The 24,481-nt window shown below is 42.6% G+C and overlaps 1 protein-coding gene across 5 annotated transcripts in view; it reads right to left on the bottom strand.

Moving 5' to 3' along the window:
* The window catches only part of Grid1 (glutamate ionotropic receptor delta type subunit 1), a 737,700-nt gene that overhangs the window by 236,416 nt on the left and 476,803 nt on the right, over positions 1–24,481 (bottom strand). For all 5 annotated transcript variants that reach the window (XM_004867724.3, XM_087201127.1, XM_087201126.1 and 2 more), the window contains 2 exons: positions 21,812–21,973; positions 20,310–20,429 (listed from right to left, as the gene is read on the bottom strand). In XM_004867724.3, the coding sequence (XP_004867781.1) occupies positions 20,310–20,429; positions 21,812–21,973 (282 nt within the window). The remainder of the gene's footprint in view (positions 1–20,309; positions 20,430–21,811; positions 21,974–24,481) is intronic.

The following is a 24,481-nucleotide window of genomic DNA, read 5'->3' as shown; positions in this document are numbered from 1 at the left end:
TAAACATATGAAAAAATGTTCAACATCACTGGTCATTCGAGAGATGTAAATGAAAACAACACTGAGATTCCACCTCACTCCAGAAAGAATGGCTGCTATCATGAAATCAACCAATAACATGCTGGCGGGGCTGTGGGGAAAAAGGAACCCTGCTCCACTGCTGGTGGGAGTGTTGACTGGTGCAACCACTGTAGAAATCAGTATGGAGATACCTCAAAGAACTAGGACTGGAAGTCCCATTTGACCCAGCTATTCCCCTGCTGGGTACCTTCCCCAAAGAATTAAAAGAATCATACCACAGTGATATATGTGCAACCATGCTCATAGCAGCACAATTTGTAATAGCTAAAACTTGGAAACAGCCCAAATGCCCATCAACTGGAGACTGAATAAGAAAATGTGTTTTTTTTTTAATAAAATGGGAAATGAGAAATGGAAAAAATGGAAACAAACTGTTTGTAAATTGGGAGGGATGGAGGGGTTGAAGGGAGGGCAGTGGAAGGGGGAAACATAAGAACCAAGAGAGATTATGTAAAGGTGCAAATTTCCAATGATGAATGTCATTATATCGTATACCTAAAATGTACCAATGATTAGAATGAATAATTGATAATGCAAAATAGGAAGAAAAGGTCCAAAGAGGTAGGAGAAGTGGGAGGAGTAAGGCAAAGTAAAGAAGGGAAAGGAAAATTATGAGAAATGGAAAAAATGGAAACAAAGTCTTTGTAAATAGGGAAGAGGGGGTGAAAGGAGGCCAGGGAATGGGGAAAAAATAAGAACAAAGATACATCATGTAAAGGTACAAATTCCCAATGAGAAATGTAAATGTATTTTATACCTAAAATGTACCAATAAAAGAATTTAAGAAAATAAATAAATAAAAGATAAATTATCATTATTGCAGATGATATACTCTACAGAGAAGACCTCAAAAGCTCCACCAAAGGTCTTTTAGACTTAATAACCAATTTAGTGGCATAGCTGGATACAAAGTCAGTGCTTAAAAATAATTATTATTCCTGTACACTAATAACAAACTCAGAGAGAAGAAAATTAAGTAAACAACACCATTCACAATAGCATCAAAATAATGAAATTCCAAAGAATCAATCTAATGAGTGAAGTAAAAGAACTCTACATTGAAAAGTACAGTACTCTTAAAAAGGAGATCAAGGAGGATATCAGATAATGGAAAAATATACCTCATTCTTGGGTAGGAAGAACTAATATAGTGAAAATGGCCATACTTCCAAAATTGTTATACAGATTTAATGCAATTCCAATTAAAATTCCAACAGTGTATCTCACAGAATTAGAACAAAAACAATCCTAAAGTTCATTTGGAACCAGAAGAGAACTACAATAGCAGAGGCAATTCTGAGCAAAAAAGGCAAGGCAGAGTGCATCACAATCCCTGACCTGAAATTATACTACACAGCTACTATGACAAAAAAAAATTCATGATATTGGGGTAAAAAACCAGACCTGAGGATCAATGAAACAGATTAGAAGATGAACAAACAATTCCAGACACACTCAGCCACCTTATCTTTGACAAAGGAGCCAAACATCTTCACTGGCAGACAGATAGCCTCTTAATAACTGGTGTGGGAAAAGTTGGCTTTCCACATACCAAAGATTGAAACTAGACCCATATTTTTCACCATGCACTAAACTAAAATCAAAATGGATAAAAGATCTAAATATTAAAACAGAAACACTTAACTGCTGGAAAATAGAATAGGTAGAACTCTCAAAGACATTGGTGTAGGCAAACACTTTATGAACAAAGCCCAAATTGCACAGAAATTATCACAAAGAATCAACAACTGAGATCTCCTCTTACATATAAAAAGCTTTTGCACAATGAGAAAAGCAACCAACTGAGTGAAGGAACAACCCACAGGGTGGAAATTTTTTTCTGCCAGCTATTCCTCAAAGAATTACTATCTAGAATATATAAAGAACTTAAAAAAAAATCAGACTCCCCCAGTTTAAAGACCCATTCCAAAAATGAGCAACTGAAATGAACAGACACTTCTCAGATGAAGAAGCAGAAACAGCAAATAAATATATAAAAAATGTTCAACATCACTGGTAGTTCAAAAGATGCAAATTAAAACAATGCTGAGATTCCATCTCATTCCAGAAACAATGCTACTATCAAGAAATCAACCAATAACACTGCGGGAGGGGCTGTGGGGAAAAAACATCTCCATTGTTGGTGGGAGTATAGACTGCTGCTACCACTGTGGAAATCAGTGTGGAGATTCCTCAAAATACTAAAACTAGAGCTTCCATTAGACCTAGCTATTCTCCTTCTTGGTATCTTCCCAAAAGAATTAAAAGCAATATACCACAGTAATATATGCACAATCATGTTTATAGTGGCACAAATTGTAATAGCTAAATCTTGGAAACAGCCCAAATTCCCATCAACTGATGAATAGATAAAGAAGATGTAATGCCCTACGGAGGTCCTGAGTCACGCAGAAGACACCGAATCACCCCACTGCAGACAGGCAGCCACCTGGTTCCACACTACAAAGACGCAGAGGACACCAGACCACCAGACCAAGGAACTGAGTCCCACTGTTCCCGGCCCAGAAGTAGGGGCTTCTGAGCCATTGTCCCACTGCTCCTGATCCAGCGGATAGGGCTTCCCGGTAACCATCCCTCCCGCTGCTCCCAGCCCAGAGGAAAGGGCTTTGGGGCCACCTTCTGTCCCCCTGCTCCTGGCCCAGAGGTAGGGGCTTCCAGGCCACCATACCTCCCACCGTTCCCAGCCCAAAAGGAGGGGCTTCTGAGCCGCCATCCCACTGCTACTGGTCCAGAGGAAGTGGCTTCCCGGCCACCATCACTCCTGCTGCTCCCAGACCACAGGAAAGGGCTTTTGGGTCACCAGCCATACCGCTACTCCCGGCCCCTGTCCCACCTCACCCAGCTCAGAGGAGATAATCCGTGCAGGCGCTAACAGTCCCTGCCCCAGTCGAAATGAGAAAACACATAAATAAGTCTCAAAACCAGACTTCCAGAGCACCTAGAGCAACCCCAAAGGGAAATGAGATGGAACCCTCTGATACTCAACCACCTGGACCCACTGAACTGGCAACAAAAGGGGATCTGGAAAAAATGAAATCACAAATAATTTCTCAGATAACAGGAGAATTTATGACCTTAGTGCAAGACATGATTAATAAATCTAGAGAGGAGCTGAGGAACATATGGAATCCCAACATAAGAAACAAATGGAATCCATACAACAGATGCAAATAGATTTCCAGGACATGAAAAACACCATTGAGAGTCTACACAGCAGAATGAGCCAATGTGAGGACAGAATTTCACATATAGAAGATAAGATTGCAATTAGTGACCAGGAAAAGAAAAATTGCTTCAAAATTAGAAGGGAACATGAGAAATCAATCCAGCAGCTGCTAGATGATGCAAAGAAGACTAAAATAAGACTGACTGGGCTCAATGAAGAAACAGGAGAGAGTGGAGATGACATAAAAAAAAAAAATCTCTTCACAGAAATAATGGCAGAAAACTTCCCAAGCAGGGGAAAAAAGCTTGACATACAGGTAAGTGAGGCATATAGGACTCCAAATAGCCTGGATCAAAAAAAAATCAGCACATAGGCACATAATTGTTAAGATTCCAGAAACACAACAGAAGAACAAAGTTCTCCAAGCAGTCAGAGAAAAGAAACAAATCACATACAAAGGAAAGCCCATCAGAATCACAGCAGACTTCTCAGTCCAAACCCTCGAGGCAAGAAGACCTTGGAGTGATGTATTTCAAGCCCTAAAGGAAAACAGCCTCCAACCCAGATTGATGTACCCTGCAAAACTATCTTTCAAAATTGATGGAGAAATAAGATACTTTCATGATAAAGAGCACCTCAGGAACTTCATGAATACCAAACCGGCACTCCAAAAAATTTTACACAATAGCCTAGGAACAGACATTGAGGATCACAACCCCAGGAAGCAAAGCAGAATGAACCCATCTGGCATGACAAGAAATTCAATGGAAAGAGGGAGAACCCAACAAAAAGAATAAGTCATGGCAATGACAAGTCAATACGTTTCAGTTATAACCATCTACATTAATGGTCTCAATTCACCAATCAAAAGAAACAGACTGGCAGAATGGGTCAAGAAGCAAAATCCAACAATATGCTGCATACAAGAAACACACTTCATTCAAAAGGAAACTCAGAGACTGAGAGTTAAAGGGTGGAAAACAATAGTTCATGCGACAGGAACCCAAAAAAAGCAGGAGTAGCTATCCTCTTGGCAGATCAAGTAGATTTCAAACCAACACTGATTAAGAGAGATAAAGAAGGACACTACATCCTTGTAAAGGGAAGAATCCAAGAGGAAGAGATGACAATCATAAATATCTATGCACCAAACACTAGTGTGCCCAACTATATAAAACAAATACTAATGACATGAAAAGTCATACATGCACTAATACAATTGTAGTGGAGGACCGCAACACCCCACTGTCACAAATAGATACATCAAATAGACTAAAAACAAGTAATGAAATACTAGAACTCAATCTAACTCTTCAACAAATGAACTTAACAGATGTTTACAGAGTCTTTCACCCCACAAAATCGGAATACACATTCTTCTCAGCTGCATATGAGTCCTTCTCCAAAATAGACCACATACTCACACACAGAACATGTTTAAGTAAGTCCAAAGGAATTGAAGTTATCCCCTGTATATTATCAGACCATAGTGCGATGAAATTGGAGATCCATAGGAAAAGAAACTCAAACAATTTCATAAACACGTGGAAATTGAACAACACACTTCTGAATAACCAATGGGTCACAGAGGAAATTAAAGAAGAAATCAGACAGTTCCTTCAATTAAATGACAACGACAACACAACATATCAGAATCTGTGGGACACAATGAAAGCAGTCTTACGAGGGAAATTCATAGCAGTGAATATGCATATTAGGAAAACAGAAGGAGCCCAAATAAACAACCTGATGCTGAATCTCAAGCTTCTAGAAAAAGAAGAGCAGGACAACCCCAAAGCTCATACAAGGGAGGAAATTATAAACATCAGAGGAGAAATCAACGCAATGGAGACAAAGAGAACGATACAAAAAAATCAATGAAGCCAAGAGTTGGTTCTTCGAAAGAATCAACAAAATTGACAAACCTTTAGCCAACCTTGTCAGAAAAAGGAAAGAAAAGGCTCAAATCCATGCAATTAGGAATGAAAAGGCTGAAAATACAACAGACCCAGCAGAAATCCAGAGGATCATCAATACCTACTCCCAGAACCTATACGCCAATAAGATGGACAACACAGAAGAAATGGACAGATTCCTAGATACATATGAATTACCAAAGTTGAACGAAGAAGACCTAAAATTTCTGAACAACCCAATATCAACCAATGAAATTGAAAATGTAATTAAAAACTTTATCAACTAAGAAGAGCCCAGGCCCTGATGGCTTCACTGCTGAATTCTACAAGACATTTCGAGAGGAACTGCTGCCACTACTGTTTAAACTCTTCAGTGAAATTGAAAGGGAAGCAATACTCCCAAATTCATTCCTGGAAGCAAGCATCACCTTGATCCCCAAAGCAGAGAAAGACCCAACTGAAAAAGAGAACTATAGGCCAATCTCACTAATGCAAAAATCCTTAATAAGATACTGGCAAACAGAATGCAGAAGATCATCAAGAAGATCATACACCCTGATCAAGTGGGATTCATCCCAGGGATGCAGGGATGGTTCTATATAAGAAAATCAATCAATGCAATACACTATATCAATAGAGCCAAGGACAAAAACCATATGATTATCTCCACAGATGCACAAAGAGCATTTGACAAAATCCAACATGCATTCAAGATGAAAACCCTACAAAAAATTGGAATAGATGATCTCTACCTCAAACTGATAGAAGCCATCTATGAAAATCCAACAGCCAATATCATACTAAATGGTCAAAAACTGAAATCCTTCACACTCAAATCAGGAACAAGACAAGGATGTCCACTATCACCACTCTTCTTCAATATAGTTCTGGAAACATTAGCCATGGCAATTAGACAAGAGAAAGAAATAAAAGGAATAAAGATAGGTAATGAAGAAGTCAAATTGTCATTATTTGCAGATGACATGATACTCTATATAGAAGACCCCAAGAACTCCACCAAAAGTCTTCTAGACTTAAAAACCAAATTCAGTCAAGTAGCTGGTTACAAGGTCAACACACAAAAATCAATAGCTTTCCTCTACACCAATGACAGACTCACTGAGAGAGAAATAGGGCAAATAATTCCTTTCACAAGAGCATCCAAAAAACTGAAATACCTAGGAATCATCCTAATGAAAGAAATCAAAGACCTCTTCTCTGAAAACTATGGCACTCTGAAAAGAGAGATTGAAGATGATATCAGAAAATGGACAGACATCCCCTGCTCTTGGGTAGGAAGGATTAATATAGTGAAAATGGCCATACTTCCAAAACTGCTATATAGATTTAATGCAATTCCAATTGAGATCCCAGCACCATACTTCATAGACCTCGAGAAAAAAATCCAAAAATTCATTTGGAACAAGAAGAGACCCAGAATAGCAAAAGCAATTCTAGGTAACAGAGACATGGCAGGGGGTACCACAATCCTCAACCTGCAACTCTACTACAAAGCTACTGTGATAAAAACAGCATGGTACTGGCAGAGAAACAAACCTGAGGACCAGTGGAACAGATTAGAAGATGCAGAAACAACGCCAGACACACTCAGCCATCTCATCTTTGACAAAGGATCCAAATACCCTCACTGGAGGAAAGATAGCCTCTTTAATAAATGGTGCTGGAAAAATTGGGCTTCAACTTCCCAAAGATTAAAACTGGACCTGTATCTCTCACCATGCACTAAACTAAAATCAAAATGGATTCAAGATCTAAATATTAAAATAGAAACTCTGAACCAGTTGGAACAGAGGTTAGGTAGAACCCTTGAAGACATCGGTGTAGGAAAAGACTTTATGAACAAAACCTCAGTTGCCCATGAACTAGCACAATCAACAAATGGGATCTCTTCTTATTAAAAGGCTTCTGCACAGCAAGAGAAACCATCAGCAGTGTGAAGAGACAATCCACAATGTGGGAAAAAATCTTCACCTGCTCTTCCTCAGACAAAGGTCTACTATCTCAAATCTATAAAGAACTTAAAAAGATCAGACCTCCCAAATTTAAAGATCCAATCCAAAAATGAGCAGCTGAAATGAACAGACATTTCTTCGATAAAGAAGTACAAATAGCAAATAAATACATGAAAAAATGTTCACCATCACTGGTCATTCGAGAGATGCAAATGAAAACAACGCTGAGATTCCACTTCACTCCAGAAAGAATGGCTGCTATCATGAAATCAACCAATAACAAATGCTGGTGGGGCTGTGGGGAAAGAGGAACCCTGCTCCACTGCTGGTGGGAGTGTAGACTGGTGCAACCACTGTGGAAATCAGTATGGAGATACCTCCAAGAACTAGGACTGGAAGTCCCATTTGACCCCGCTATTCCACTGCTGAGGATCTTCCCCAAAGAATTAAAAGAATCATACCACAGTCATATATGTGCACCCATGTTCATAGCAGCACAGTTTGTAATAGCTAAAACTTGGAAACAGCCCAAATGCCCATCAACTGGAGACTGCATAAAGAAAATGTGGTATTTTTATAAAATGGAGTACTGCTCAGCCATCAAAAATGAGAAATTAGAGACATTTATAGCTAAGTGGATGCACACTGAGGCAATACTCTTAAGTGAAATAAATAGGACACACATGTGTAAATACTGAACAGTTTCTCTGGTGTGAGAAACTGAAAGTGTAAATTAGGACTAAATGTATAATAGGTAATGTGAAATAGGAAGAAAAGGGGCAAAGGGGAAGGAAGTGGGAGGGCGAGGGGAAAGGATAGAAGGGAATGGGATTAATATGAGAAAATGGAAAAATAGGAATAAAATCTTTGTAAATAGGGAGGAATGCAGGGGTTGAAGGTAGGGCTGGGCAAGGGCGAAAAAGAAGAACCAAGAGAGACTATGTAAAGGTGCAAATTTCCAATGATGAATGTCATTATATTGTATACCTAAAATGTACCAATGATTAGAATGAATAATCGATAATGCAAAATAGGAAGAAAAGGTTCAAAGGGGTAGGGGTAGTGGGAGGGGCAGGGGAAAGGAAAGAAGGGAAAGGGAAAATGCTGAGAAATGGAAAAAATGGAAATAAAGTCTTTGTTAATGGGGAAGGGTGGAGGGCGTGAAGGGAGGGCTAGGAATGGGGAAAAAATAAGAACCAAGATGCATTACGTAAAGGTACAATTCCCAATGAGAAATGTAATTGTGTTGTATACCTACAATGTACCAATAAAAGAATTTAATACAAAAATAAGATGTGGTCTTTTTATATAATTTAATGCTATTCTGCCATAAAGAAGGATGAGCTTGAGACGTTTCTAGCTAAATGGATACACCTTGAGAACACAGTCTTAAGGGAAAGAAATCAGACACATATGTTTAAATACCACTTTGTTTCTCTGGTATGAGAAAGCAAAAGTGAAAATAAGAGCTAAAATGTATAATAGATATTGGGAAACACGAAGAAAATGTTCAAATGGAAAAGGGAACAGGGGAGCGGGAAGGGCAAAAGGGTAGAAGGGACAAGAAAAAAAAGTGAAAATCAAAGAAAAAGTGGAAACAAAGCTTTTGTATTTAGGGAGAGGAGGGGGAATGGGAAAAAAGAAGAGACAGGATATATCATATACAGGTGCAAATTCCCTATGATGAGTGTTATCATTTATGTATATCTAAAATGTACAATAAATGTTATGCTTAAAAAAATTTTAAAAGCCTTTATTACAGTAAAGGACCCATTACCTTTAATCTCCTTCAAAAGAGTCTGCCTCACTTCAAATACACTTATGTCATCATTCTTGTCACTTTCTGAAGCACTTCTGTAAATCCTCTTTGAAAGGTATGATCAAAAATACAATGAATGCATATTGAGGCCATACTTTAAGTGAAAGAAATAGGACACACATGTGTAAATATCAAATAGTTTCTCTAGTGTGAGAAACTGAAAGTGTAAATAAGGATTGAAGTGATTAAAATGAATAAATGATAATTCGAAATAGGAAGAAAAGGTTCAACAGGGTAGGGGAAGTGGGAGGGTAAGGGGAAAGGAAAGAAGGGAAAGGCAAAATGATGAGAAAAGAAAATAAAATGGAAACAAAGTAAGTAAATAGGGAAGGGTGGAAGGGGGGATGGGCACAGAGGTAATGGAAAAAGAATAAGAACCAAAATACATCATGTACAGGTACAAGCACCCAATGATAAATGTAAATGTATTGTATACCTAAAATGTACCAATAAAAGAATTTAAGAGAAAAAAACCCAAAAATTAATAAATACAAAAAAACAAACAAACAAAAAATACAGTGAATGCTTTTGCTGTGCCAGCCAACAGGCTCATAAAAATGTTATATGTATCCCCAACCACCTTATTCACTGGATTTGGCACTGTGCAACTTCTGGCTCTTCCCTAAAATCAAAATGATCATAAAAGGTAAACTTTTTTTTTTTTTTTGGTACTGGGGATCGAACTCAGGTCCTTGTTCTTGTGCAGCAGGCAGCAAAAACACTGAGCTAAATCCCCGGCCCATAGAAAGGAAACATTTTGAATCAATTCAGGACATCAAAGCACCCATAATACTGCAACTAAAGACACTCATGAAAGAGCACTTGCAGAACTGCTTCAGAAAGTGGCAAGAATGATGGGATATGTGTGTTTGAGGAAAGGTGGGGTATTCTGAGGGGACTAATGGCAATGTATTTTTAGTGTAGACATTCCCTGAATTTTTCAATCACATCTCATAAATTGATTGAGGGGTACATTATATTCATAAATTAGATTTCTCAGTACTGGTGAGATGTTAATGTTTCCTAAATGTTTTCCTGAACTGATCAATGCAATGTAAATATCTTTTATTTCCTTTGTTAGATTGATTCCTAAGTATTTCAATTTTTTTCTATGCAATTGTGAAAGGTATGGTTTCCCTAATTTCTCTCAGTGAGTTTGCTGTTTGTGTACAGGAATGCTATTGATTTTTGAGTGTTGGCTTTGTATCTAGCTATGCCACTAAATTTGGTTATTAAATCTAGAATCTTTTGGTGGAGTTTTGGGGGTCTTCTATGCAGAGTATCGTGTCATCCACAAATAATGATAATTTAACTTTTTCCTTTCCTGTTTTATTTTCTTTCTTTCTCATGTTTAATTGCTTTGGCTAATGTTTCCACAATTATGTTGAATAGGAGTGGTGATAATGGACATCCTTGTCTTGTTTCTGATTTTAGCATGAAGGATTTCGGTTTTTGACCATTTAGTACTATGTTGACTGTTGGATTTTCATAGATGGCTTTTATCAGGTTGAGATAGAGACTATCTATTCCACTTTTCTGTAGGGTTTTTATCATGAATGGGTGGTGGACTTTGTCAAATGGTTTTTTTGTGTCTATTGAGATGATCATGTGATTTTTGTCCTTGGCTCAGTTGATATGGTGTATTATATTTATTGATTGTCATGTGTTGAACTATCTTTGTATCTCTGGGATGAATCCTACTTGGTCATGGTGTACAATCTTCTTGATGTTTTGCTATATTCTGTTTGCCAATATCTTATTGAGGATTTTTGCATCTATGTTCCTTAGGAAGACTGGCCTGTAGTTCTCTATTTTGGTTGGATCCTTCTCTGGTTTTGTTATCAGGGTAACACTTGCTTCTAAGGGTTTGAAGAGTAATGGCATTAGATCTTGTCTAAATTTCTTGTAGAATTCAGCAGTGAGTTGATGAAGACCTAGGCTTTTCTTTATTGGTAAGCTTTTCTTTACATCTTCAATTTCTTTTTTTCTCTGGTGTGAGAATCCAAAAGTGTAAGTAAGGACCAAAATGTATAATAAATATTGTGAAATAGGAAGAAAATGTTCGAAGGGGAACTAAGGAGAGGAGAAGAGGAAAGAAAAGAAAGGAAAAGAAATAAGGAAAATCAAAACAAAGATTTTGTAAATGAGGGGAAGAGGGGTTGAAGAGAGGGTAAGAAAATGGGAAAAAAAGAATCAAGATATATCATGTACATGTACAAATTCCCTACGATAAATGTGATTACGTGTATCTGAAATGTACCAATAAACTTAATTAATTAAAAAAATTAGGTCAATGTAACCTCAGTCAAAATCTTAGTTTATTTTTGGAAAATGACAATCTAAATTTAAAATGTACAAGGTAATACTGAGAGCCAAGAATAGCCATGTCACTCTTGCAATGTAAGTTCCAAGCATTCTCATATTTTCCTCTGCTTTCTGATAGACTCTGGTACTTCTCAGCATGCACTTTGATGTGATTTCCCCCTTCTCTTGGGAACTGTCAGAAACAAACTATTTTTACAATGGCAGCTGTCTTATTTGTTCGCCTCAGCATACCTATGTAGTAATAAAGCCTTCACTTTAAAACACAATAAGAACAAATTATCTAAAACTACACAGGAGGATAATAATGAACCTTACATAATGTCAAGCAAAAGAAGTCAGTTACAAATGAGTACAGAGTGTCTAATATTGATATAAAGTAAAGAACAGGAAAAACGAAGAGTGGTTGACAGAAGTGGTTCCACCAGTGGATGTAGGGACCAGAAGAGGGCACCAGTGAGCCCTGTGGGGTGCTGGAAATGTTCTGCTTCTCAGTGTGAGTGCTGACTGCAAGGGTGTGTCCACTTTTTGAAAATTCACTGTGATCCCCTGAAGATTTAGGCATATTTTTGTATGAGTGTTATCCTTCAGCTTATGTTAGAAAACCCACTAAGATTCAGTCACAACTCTAGTCAGTATAATATATACGGCATCCCAAAACCAGATAAAATGAAATTAATTATCAAACACCTCATATAAGAACTTTAAGAAATAACAATGAAACAAATACTAGGCAGTAGGTATGAATGAAAATAAATCAATTAATTAGAATAACAAAATACAACAAAAATGATTTAAAATATTAGACCTAACTTTTTAAAAACTTGAATTAAAAAAGTTTGCCAGTTCTTCTCAGGAAATAAAGTGAGACAACATAAATACATAAGAGTAAGAATGAAAAGGGGGACATTTCAACAGCTATTTAAAAAATTATTTGTAAATACTATTAAACCTTAAGTAATGAATTTGGCGAGATTTTCAGTGAAATAAACTGCTAAAAATGACTCCATGAAATGTCAAAACTGAGAAATTTTTCCAGGATATCAAGGCAATATCTCCAAATCCAACAATTAGACCAGAGTAGTTTATAGCCAAATTCTTTCCAACTTTCCAGAGTTCTGTCCACTGAATGTCTCAGTTACTTTCCTCATTGGTGAGACAAAATACTCAACACCCAAAGTTAAACGGTTTATCTTAGCTCACAGTTTGTAGAGTTTCAGGTCCACAGTCAGCTGGTTCCAAGACAGGGTGGCATGGTAGAGGGGAAATAGTCCATGGCAGGGCAGGCAGGAGGCAGCAAATAGCACCATTGAGCCTCCTTTTCCTTTTATCCCATCCAAGGTACAAGCTACTAGTTGGTGCAACCCTCACCCAGGGTGGGCCTTCTGTTATCCATCCCCAGAAATATGCTAAACCAGTCTGATTATCATACTCCCTTAATCCCAGTACCACACACACTAGATCCAGCCACCTCCACAAAGCCCCATCTAAAAGCACATGAGGGTTTGAGAGGACATCTAGATACAAGCCATAACACCAAAGTACAAAAGAATGAGTGATCCTTTGTCCATGTCATGAAGGGGACACAGGCTGATACATGCAGGATATGAACTATGTCCCTGTGGCCTGTGCATCTCAGTGGAGAACCCCTACTACAATTAGGAGGCCAAGGACAGCTCCTAGGAAAGCATGTCTCATTCACAAAAAGAGGATGCACAGAAAAGAACTCGCTCCCTCCACCCTTGTGCTGCCATCTTCCTGGTTATGACCACTGGAACTGGCACAGGCATCCTGAAACCCTCAGGAAAATTAAGGCTGTGACTGTGCCTTTGGTCTGAGCACTAAACACTGGAAATGGCCAAGTCCAACCTGTCCTAGGTCCAGGCCCCTCTTAATGTGAGATGACGTCTTTCTATTGTTTAATCCATGAGGGGGGCATTCTGTTACATGCAGACAAGCACATTCCAACAATACACATAAATGAATAAAATTTAAGCTGGGAGAGAAAAGGACTAAGAATTTTCTTAAAATCAATGAGGAGATGTACAACTTTTCTTGTAGCTTAGAATAAGACATGAAATTCAAGGCAATGGGTAAAGGGAGTTTTACTGTATATGTGGCGGTGGGAACCATTCAATAAAACATGTAGAAGCTAGACCATCTCATCACACTTCATCCAAAATCCACCCCGGGAAAATGGCAGATTTTGCTGAAAGAAAATCAAACCATAAAAATAACTAGAAGAAAGTACAGGTAAATAATATCTACTCTACAAATTGGATATGACTTTCTGAAAAGTACAAACACAGAAAAATTCTGCAAATAAAAAAATCTAAGTATTTAACCACATAAATTTTAAATGTTTCAATGTGAAGATTTTTTATTTCAAAGGCAAAACAGTTTATTGAGACAAAATATTTGACACAAGTAACTATCAATTCTCCTCTGAAAAATTTCATGGATTGACAAGAAATACTCTATCCTTGACAGAGAACTTGAGTTATGATTTATAAAATGCAAAAAGCAAATGATCAATGATTATATTTTTAAATGTAGAATCTCATAAGATATAAATTTATCAACATTATTTTGTATATTGCTACTAAATTAGCAAACATGTTTATATGTATATATTATCCTTTATTTGAGGATAAGATATAACACAAACCTCCATATACTATGCATAGATGTAAAAATTATTAAGCCTTTCTATAATCAATTTGAAAATATGTATCAAATACATCAAAAGAATTACTACCCTTGTATGGTAAACCTACCTCTTTAAAAATATATAATAAAAATATATAAAAAAGGGCCAGGGATTTAGCTCTGTGGTTCTGGCGCCTGCCTCACAAGCGCAAGGTCCCAAGTTCAATCCCCAGTACCAAAAAAAAAGCACCAATAAACAAACAAACAAAAAAATATATATATATAATATAAATATAATTAAAATTGTGTATATTTTGGATGTTCATTATGGTACCATTCTATAATAATAGGGTGAAAACATGAATATTCACTGAATAGGAAGATTAAATAAATGATAACACCCTGTAGGTTGAGTAATGCCTTTCCATTAAAAAATTATAGTTGCAAAGAATAGTCAAAGAAATGAGAAAATAATCCCAATATAATGTTAGGTGGAAAAGTCAAGATATAAAATGTGTGTGTAATAAATAGCAATTTGATAAATATACATATCTCTCTCTATCTGTGTACAGAGGGAGGGGAAAAAAAACCTACAGGAAATACACCAGAAATGCAAAAAGTATTTATTTCTTGGTTCAGAGATTATAGCTACTTTTATATTTTTCATTTCATTTATCTGTATTTTCTAAACATTCCACCCTAAATGAGCATGTATTGATGAAACGTTACTTAAAATGAAATACTAATAGCATCTTTTCCTTCTGCCTTTACTCAGATGAGATGGCAGTGTTTGTTTTGGGTCTCAGATCTGTCAAAAGCAGTTTTTGCACTAGGGGTTCTGAACAGTTGACATTTTACCAAGGAAATACGACACAAGAATGTTAATCCATGGAGGGACTGGAGTTTATTTCTCTCCGGCAACTCACTGTGCACAGCCGGGAGCCTCTGTGACAGCAGCTTACAGGAGACACTGCACAGCGCTCTGGCTGGCTGTCCCCAAGCCACCTCCACCTCCAGGCCCCTCCTCACTACTGTGAGGCTCCTGGCATCAATGGCCTCTACTGTGTCACCAGAGCTAGCCTGTCTCCTATGTGCCTTTTCAGCATGGCCTCACTCACCACACTCACCACGTAGAACTTCTGAACCTTGAGAATGTGGGACAGTTTCTAACATAGTGTAGCAGACATGGAGGAGAATGATAATGACATACTTTTGAGCCAGGGAGGACTGGGGTCTTCAAACGTGGTGATCACTGTGTGATGAGCAATTACTACTCTGAGTTACCAGCAGCCAAGAGGCCCTCCTGCAGGCCTGGCACTGAGGGGGACATTTGATTCCTGCCCTAAAGCTGTCTTTTATGGAGAATCGAAATTGACAGAGAAGACAAAAGAAGAAGCATCTTAAACTAGAAAGGAAAAAGGAAGCTCTCCCATTCCCTGGGAGTATTTGCTTCAACTGGGAGGCTGAGGCAAGGCCAAGTTGTGGGAGAACTTGAAGTTAGCAGGCTCTGGCAACAGGAAGGGATAGGGGCAGTGACTGAAAGAGAAGTGGATGCCCTAATGTTGGCTCTGGGGAGGAGGCAGAGATGGGAGGGGAAGGTGGGCAAAGGATCCTCATTGCTTCTAGTTTAGAAAGGGTGTGGTGGGTCCTCTGCCACACACACACACACACGCACGCACATGCACACACACCTGCCTTCCAGCCCCAGCACACTCACATGATGTTGGTGCTACATAAGCAAGTCTGTCTCTTCAGCCTCTGGGACTCAGCTTCCCAAGTGCAACTGTATAGAAAACTACTGAGATATGCTGGGGACAAGAGTTAATGCAAAGGGACCCTCAGGGCTCCCTGGTCCAAGTCCTCATTGATTACAAACACATATGTGAGCTTCTACAACTATGTAACAAATTTGTAGTCAAGAAAGATCCTGCTTGACCAGACTTCACAGGCTGGAGAAAAGGTTGAATATACAAGTGACTAAATACTTCCCCAGCCTCTCGATCCTAATTCAATTCTCCCTCTACAAAGGAGCAAAAAAATAGCCATGTCCCCTCTGTGCCATGAGGGACTCCTTAATCCTGGGAGGCAGGCATAAAGCAAACCCACAGACCATCTGGATGCTCCTGCCCTTTCCTTACCCTCCTTCTCAAGGAATTGCAGTGCCCTCCCCTGAGCCTGCGAGTCAGGTGGATACCACCACTGGGAAACAAAGTTCAAAGAGCCTGTGGACATTTGGCAACCTTCTCAGGGTTTCACTGCACCAGGGCCCCTGTGTTAGCAGAAGGAAACAAGTCCCCAGACCAATGCCATTGTGACGGAGAAGGGCAGCCAAGCTCAGCAATCAGGTCATGGAAAAATGTTTCCTAAGGGAAACTGGTTTCACAGTCCAGGCAAGACATGCTTGTGGAGGGAAGAGACAACCATGTTTTCCTCCTCCCACTAATCACTCCAACAACCATAACAGCCTCCAAAATGAAATCTCCTTAGAGGTGAAGCTCCCACACCACTCACCCCTAGGTCTTTATAAGGAGTGGGTTTCTCCTGCCAGGCACTTAAGAAGAGCTGGGCCCTGCCCAGGCTCATGGGGCAAGTTGTACCTGCTCAGGGCTGCCAAGCAGCCCACCCCTCTGGACTCTGGCTTTAGCATGTGGCATGGTGAGGAGCTGCACCTTGGAGAATCGCAAGGTTCAGAAAGAAGGTGACTGCAAAACCCCAGGAGAGGCAGAACCAAGAGCAACACAAGGGCCCAGAGTCCATGAGCCAACACACAGAATGCACCTTTATACATAGACAATATATAGACGTGAGGAGCTCCTAACCTGCTCCTCCTTGTCCTATTCTAAACAGCTTCCCCTTGGGAAAGGTGTCTTCCAACAGATCTGGCCCAGTTCGTGCCAACAGCTAAGGACATATGGGCAACCTCATGGGATTCCCCCTTTGACCATTCGTGTTTGAGCAAAGAGAAACAAGGCCAAGTAGAAATCTGTGAAGCTGAATTTATTTCCAAGGTCTGTGAGCTGAAAATAGAGGACTTCCAATAAGGTGAAGCAGGAAACCTTTGACATCAGTGTCTCCCAACTCCAGGGGGTCAGGAAGTGGCTTCCCAGAAAACCCCACCCCTGGTGGCAGACCCATGCCATGTGGCTCAAGTACAGCACAGAAACATGGATGTTTTGCCTGGGGGTTACACAGCAAGCTGGTGACATAGACCTTTCATTTCGCCATCCAGTGCTCCCTCCACTAGAATGCACTTCCTGGATGTGATAATTTAATTAGTGTTTGTCCAGCACCCTGCAGTGGAAGGCGATCACCCACTCCTTCCCTCCTATGCAGAGGCTGAGTAATCCACATCTCTTGGTGCCACTTAATCTAAAACGCCTGGATGACTCACCCTCTTTTCAATTTCCCACCAGGTTATTTAGTTTAAGAAAAATACCCATTTGCTCCCTAATTTAAACAATTCCTCTTGGTTTCAATCTTCAACAAATGGCTGGGGTTTTGTGTGGTTTTGTTTGCTGTGGTTGTTTTTCAATTTAAATATATATAGTTCATCTTACAGGGACCCTTGACCCTGTCCAGCACAATGCCATCCAGCAATCTCTCAGGCTGGGCCCCTTGCAGCTCTGTATGGGGCGTGGCCAGAAAGCTGCCAAGGGGGAGGGGTCTTATTTTGACCCTGCTTTTGTGTAGCTCAGGATCCTAACCCTACCCACAAATCTGCTGCCCGGCCCCATTTTCTGTTTATTTCAATATCCTTTATATTATTCCTTAAATCACCTGCCTTCCCAGCACCTTCCACTGGGAGCCACAAGTCAGCCCTGCCTTCAAAAGCTGCCCTTGCCTGGGACACTGTCCTAATCCCTGACCTTTGCTTCATCCTGAAGCCACTCCCCAAGTCACACTTTCATGCACTCTGGGCCTGAATAACAAACATTTGCCAGGGTAAATCCCATTTCCTGCCTTCCAGATAACTTCTCCTTACCACAGATAAGCTGCTAGGCAGACAGATAAAAACTGGGATATGCAGCTATTAAGGGCAGATTTTAAAATGACAAAAGGATACATTTTAAAATAAAGCCCACTTGAAAATCAGCTTCCCTTCCAACTCAATTACATTCTGGCCTCTTTCTCAGAAGCTCCTTATACTGAGAGATTCCAGCTCCCATTGGCTTCAGGGTTTTTGAGGAGCGTTGCCTTGGCAACATGGAAGGCTCAGACACCTGAAACAGGAAGTAGAGGACACAGTGCCTCCCTCCCTCTCTCAGATACCTGGAGCGGCCAGCAGGGTGTCAGGCATGGGGTTGCAGTGTCAGCTGCTGAGAGGGATCAGGGACCCCCCACTGCCCACATTCTGCTGATTGTGGGGACCTCAATATTAGAACAGAGCTGAAAGGAAGTTGCAGGCAGCAAAGGAGGCAGCAGCCAGGGCCTCAGAGGAACTCTGAGGGACGAAGGCAGGTACCCAGTGCCGTTGCTGATATGAAGAGTTATTCCAGCAGGCAACACACTCTGCCAGATATGGCACACCAGAGTGGCTGAACATGTCTCTTTCCCTTTACCAGGTGGGCCTCCCCACACAAACCCCTTTTCCTTGTGGTCATGACTCAGACCACCACTGACCATCACCTGCAGCCCCCAGCCAAGCCTCCCAGCGTTAGGCATCCCTTGACATTGCAGGTCACACTGTGCCCCATAGGATGTCCCCAGGATAGTCAACAACTCCTGGATGGCCCCACAAGTAAACCTTGAGACTCTGAGACATCAGCAAGACATGGGTGTCGGTCAATACATCACAACATTTGAATCTCCTAGAAGTTGCCTGACCAACCTGTGACTCTCTCTTTCATTACTAGGTGGCCAGGAAGTCCCCCACTGTCCTCATCATACAGGGACCCCAGGGCATCCTAGCCTCTTCCTGGGAAGTGAGTCCTTCTACCTGTGTTATCTATGATCCCTCCCTGCTCTGCAACTCTCCTTCCTTCTACAAACATGCCTCCTTCTTCTACTCTGGTTGTCCATTGACAAAACCAACAAAGTCCCCTACCCTCCCAGATTCTCAATATCCCCACATTCCTTAACCATTGTCCAGCTCTCCACTGCCCCAGCCAGTGTTGGAGGCATGGCTAGAGGAGTCTTTATCCAGCCCCTGCTGAGAGCTCATTACCTGCAAGGACTGTCCTTCACCTCTAGAGCACTGCCATTAGTGAACACATCCCCCTCATGAGATTGTGGAAATGTGTATGTGTGAGCACTTACGTTAGTGCATGAGCCTGTGCCTGAGTGTATGTAATCAGTGAATGCTTTCATCCTTTCCCAAGAAGTCTGAGCCCTGTGGCCTCTTTACACCATGCACATTCCCTTCTCTGGTCCCAACAAGCACATGGGCCCTTTCTGGGAATGCAACCAAGCCAGCAGGGTTGGCCAGGCCACTGCCCTTATCTGCACACCCATCACTGGCTCCACACTGCTCACAGTGACTACAGCTGAAGTTCCTTATTTGGATAATTACTCCAACCTGTTCCTTGCCATATTGATGACTGGGTCCCAAATCCTATTAGATTCTTAGCCTCACAGGTCCCCTCTTACCTTTGGGGGTCTCCACTCTGCATAACAGGCCAGATGGCTAACACAAGTAGCTAGATGATATTTTGACTTCCCTGCTTTCCTTGATTCTGAGAAACTGTCCTCCATCCCCCATAAGAGGAGGAAGAGGAGGCCACATGTCACTGGGAGGATCCCCCCAGCCCTTCCATCTGCACCAAAAGTAAATAAACCCAAGCCTTACCCTGGGTTATTCTGCTCATCTATCTCTCATTTCCCTCTCCACTGGACTCCAGACTCCCCACTTCCCCCCTCCTTGTGGCTCACTTTTCTCTTCATGGCCTCGTCTCACCCTTGGATCTGGATGACATTCTGGCTGTAACCTCTGTCTCCAACCTCAGCCATTAGTCACACTTGTCCCCACAGTGGGCTGACTTCGCCTCTCTGGGAAAACACATTGCCCCTTCCAGCCTCCACGTGGTGCCCCCACTAGTCCAAAGAGCACTACACATTGCAAGTGGCTCAGTGGTTGCGAGGGGCCCTTCCTGGACTCAAAGAAACTGTACCAGTGGCACTTCTTGTCTGCAAATCTCTCTACACCCCCTCCCCAGCATCCCCCCTAAACATCAACATCAAGGGCAACAGCAGCAGCAGCAGAGAGAGAGAAAGAGACAGAGACAGAGAGAAAGAGGCAGAGAAAGAGACAGACAGAGAGGAGGAGATGAGATTTCCATGCCAGTTAACACTTGCTAGGAACCCAGGGTCCTGCAGCTGTTGCTGTCTTCATTGGGCCACTGGGAGGTGAGGACTCTGAGGCTTACCTTGCGCATGTCTTTGCCAAAGGTTTCACTATAGGTCGTGCCAAGGATTTCAAACTGGACATAGGGATTCGAGCTGTCCTCCCGAAACTCCATCACCCCTGTGAGGCCAGTGATGTGGCCCTGCGGGACAGGAGGAAAGGCCATTGGAGGGTGGGGATACAATCACCAAGAAGAAAAAGGCTGCCAGGAAGGGAGCAACGAGGGTCAAAAGGAGGCGGTGGACCACCTGTAACAAAGACTTTGTGGATGGCAGTCAGATGGCCTCAGGGCAAGATCAGTGCTTCTCAGACCACTGGCTGATGGGAAATCCCTAAGCCTTATGCTTGGCCTTTGTGCAGTCAGTGTGTTTACAGCCCCTGCTCTGTGCCAGGTACTGTGAGAACCATGGGATGAAAGACTGACAGCCTGTCCCTCTCTCAGGACATCTAGTCTTACCTTGCAACCTCTCCAGGGGCTTCTCTTGGCATAATGAAAATGAAGGTCACAAGTCAGGAAGAGCCATATCTAACACACGGCTGTAACTTGCAGGGCAAGAATATAAGTACTGTTCCAGTCCTGGCTTGAAGACATGTGCTGCCTTGGACAAATCATTGCCCATCTCCCAGCTTCAGCCTGAAGTTAATCAGATCCACATCACAGAGCCCACTAGACTAAAGGAGAGACCAGGTATACAGAGCATGGTGACCTGAAGGACTGGCTATGGTGATCGCCAGCCGCACACCCCTCTCCAGTTCAGGGGCTCCATGGAGCAGAAGGCAGCAGGGGCTAGATGAGCTGTGGTAAGTCCCCCACCACCCTGCTCTCTTCAAACCTGGAGTGAAGATGTCACCCAGTGTTAGTTCCCATGGTAGAGTCCCAGAGACCAAGCTGGCCCACAAGGGGCCCCAATCTGTACTGATCTGCAATAAATTTAAACCAACATCAGAACAGGTTCACTGTGATTGAAACCATGCACAATTTGTTGTGACTAAAACCCCGAACACTGTAGATTTCCCTAAATGTTCTTTTGAAGCCTCTAAAAGCCAATTCACTCTAACAAGTCTTGTGTGAATTACCCAATTCACTTCAAATCCAGCCTCCTAAACATGGCACACATCACACACACAGTGTGCTCACATGTGCTGAGGTCCTAGCTGATCAGCACATGGCAGTGCCAATGGAGACTGATCATGGAGGGTGGTAGCCTGCACAGAGGGATATCTAGGAGACAGGGTAGGCAGCTGCCTCCATATCATACTTACTGGTGACCTTGGGCAAGTTATTTAACCTTCCTGAAGCTCAGTCTCCTTAAAGAGGAGACCATAATAGCAACACAATCCTTGAACCATAGTTCCCCCAGCTTTCAAGGCAGGCACAGGAAGTGACAGACAGTAATCTGCAGAGAAGACTGAGGACAGCCCCAAAGAGATTCTAGCTTCAGGCTAGCTGCTGGATGGGCAAAGAGCAGGGGGACAAGGAGGGATCTATCCCCAGCTTCGGCCCAACCAGGAGGATATACACACCTTTTTGATTGTGTCTAGCATGGACCTCCCTCCATTCCATGGCTTGGTGGACTTCCGTATGCAGTTGAGACTTGCCATACTGTGCCACTTCCGGTCTTCTAACTTCCTGTGGAAGGCGTTGGCCAGCATCAGAACACTGTCATACAGATAGAGGTTGGAGATCTGCAAAGACAAAGGCAGTGAAAGTCTCTACTGTTGGATTTCCAGAGACAGAAAGCAGGGCAACATGGGATGCAGTGGTAAGATGTGAAGCCCAACATTATGCCATGAGCCCCTGGCTTCCTGGTGCTTGTTCAGCAGCCCTGTGGGTGCTGGAGCTCCCATAGGATAAGACCTGCTGCTGCATCAGGACTGGGAGCAGGAGGTGGATGCACGCGTCAATAAGGGGAACCAGTGTGACCAGCAGCAGGAAACTGACCTGCTCAGGTAGCAAAGGATGGTGGGAAGGACTAGCATCAGGCTCAGTGGGATAAAGGGAAGGAAGGACATTTGTAAAGGCATGAAAGTGTAGAGGAATGAGGCCAGTTAGGGCAGGCTCTACCAAAGTTCTCTGTGAAGGACCAGATGGAAAAGATTTTAGGCTCTGAGGGCCTTTCTGTCTCATTTGTAACTGCTCAATCTTGATGTCATAACCTGAGAACAGCCACAGACAATATATCAACATATAGGTACAATTGTGCACTGATGGAACATTATTCACCAAAATGGCAATGTGTTGGATTCACCCTATCACCAGACTTCACCGACCCCTGGGTTAGAAGACAGAAAGCAGTTTAATACAACAGTGTGAGTGGTACAGTAAGGATGGGGCAGGGCCAACAGAAGCAGGGATAGAGCCACGAAGAGCCTTGTGGGACACACCAAGGAGTAACAGAAAGGACTTCAGGGAAAAGGGTGCTGGTAGAGGGCTCTGATGATCAGACCTGGGTCTCACAAAGACCACTCTAGTCACTGCTGCCTTTGGGAGAGTGGTGTCCTGTGTGACCGTGTGGCAGCGAAGAAATAGAGACTCCAGAGCCTGCTGCACAGGGAGGCACTGCCACCCATGGAACACATCTGGGATCTGCAACCAGTTAGCTGTCTGCAGGGAAGCTGGACCTAGAGGTGACACGGCCCCATCCCAGAGCCCCCGAGAGTAAAGCCTTATGTGAGATGATGGGTGGTAGCATGAAGAGCAGCATGGCAGTGTGAGGCCAACCAGCCTGAAGGATCTGGGGGTGGGACAGGTGTGCCTATAAGACTCTGAGCGGGATGACCAGAAAGGCCAGCAGAGCCCCCACGGGGCACAGAGCAGCCCTGTTTTCAGATGTCCCCTCACACGACCCCAGTCCTCCAAGAGGACACTGAAGCACACAGGCGAAGAGGGGGAGGGAAGAGGGTGGAGGAAAGGTGACATCCACCCTTGGTCAGGCCGGGGCACCTCGCTGATAACTGTTGGACAAATGACAGTCAGCCAAAGTGGGTCAAGGGCACCAGTCTCTGCACACCCAAGCAAGAATCTTGCTAAAAATATGCCACAACAACAACACTGCATAGAAAAAGGAGACTATGTGGGCCTTTCCGGACTACTCCTGGGAAGATCAGACAGGCTCTATGGGCTGCAGGACCACCCACTGAGACCCCCAACCTCAGCTCCAGCCTCCCCCAGGTGCCCCTGTGTCCATGCCTCTTTCTCTGCCTCACTTTCTTGATCATCTGTCTTAGTCTGAATGTCCCAGATAAGAACCTGTATAGTGGGAAGTGTCCCCCACAATGAACCGGAAATCAGAGCAAGGCCATGGGGAGGAGGCATCAGAAACATACACTACAGCATGCCTATCCAGCACCAGCTCATGCTGGCTCTCATGGGTCACTTCCACCATGACACGTCCAAGTAGAGCCACCTGCTTGCCCCGCAAGTGTCCCCTGGAGTGGCCGCTTCTGAAGAGCCCTGTCCTGTCTGCTCTTGTCTCATGTCCTCACTGTGCACCATGGGCCCTGTGTCAGGTGCCTCCCTACAGCAGAGGTGTGAGAAATGAGAGGAAGACAGACAGATGTTACAGAACCGGCAAGAGGGTGTCTGGATGATGACCACTGCTGACCGAAAGCAGACCCTGGGCCAAGGGGAAGCAGTAAGTCAGTACCCGGATGATGTTCAAGAGCAGAACCGCTCCTTCCAATGGGCACTGGGAGCGTGACCTCGCTCCTACAGGGGACATCATGACAGAATTGTGTCTCTGGCCCTCATGGCCCGGGGGAGCATTTATGCAATGAGCAGAACCAAACTCCCCTCCCCCACCCTGATTCCTGGCAGCTCCGCAGCACCCAGACCCCTCACCACTGCAAAACTGTTTTCACATCTCTTCTCCCCTGTGGACTACAGACTCATAACAGGGATGTTGTTATAAGAGAATATAAGCCTCTTAGGAGTTGGCTTGGGTTTTTAGGCTTTATTTTATTGTTTTTCCAAAAGGGTAACTTGAAGCTGAGAGTACTTGACAATGTGAAGATTTCTCTTCTCCACACATTCATGAACCCCCAGCCACACACTCATAGCTGGTGCTATTGAGTCAGCAGGACCCTTTGACCAACAGCCCCACCTATACCTACACTCGCAAATCCGGGCAGAGCCCACAGCACTGCCCCAGCTCTGCCCCAGAGCAGCACCCCCAGAATTTTCCTTTTTCCCTC

The sequence above is a fragment of the Heterocephalus glaber genome, unplaced genomic scaffold, assembly GCF_053883595.1.
Source record: "Heterocephalus glaber isolate CG9 unplaced genomic scaffold, H.glaber_assembly_v1.0 deba00001755, whole genome shotgun sequence".
In the NCBI taxonomy this organism is placed as follows: domain Eukaryota; kingdom Metazoa; phylum Chordata; class Mammalia; order Rodentia; family Bathyergidae; genus Heterocephalus; species Heterocephalus glaber.
The sequence above is the reverse complement of the archived record's forward strand: the minus strand, read 5'-3'. Positions and strand labels throughout refer to the sequence as shown.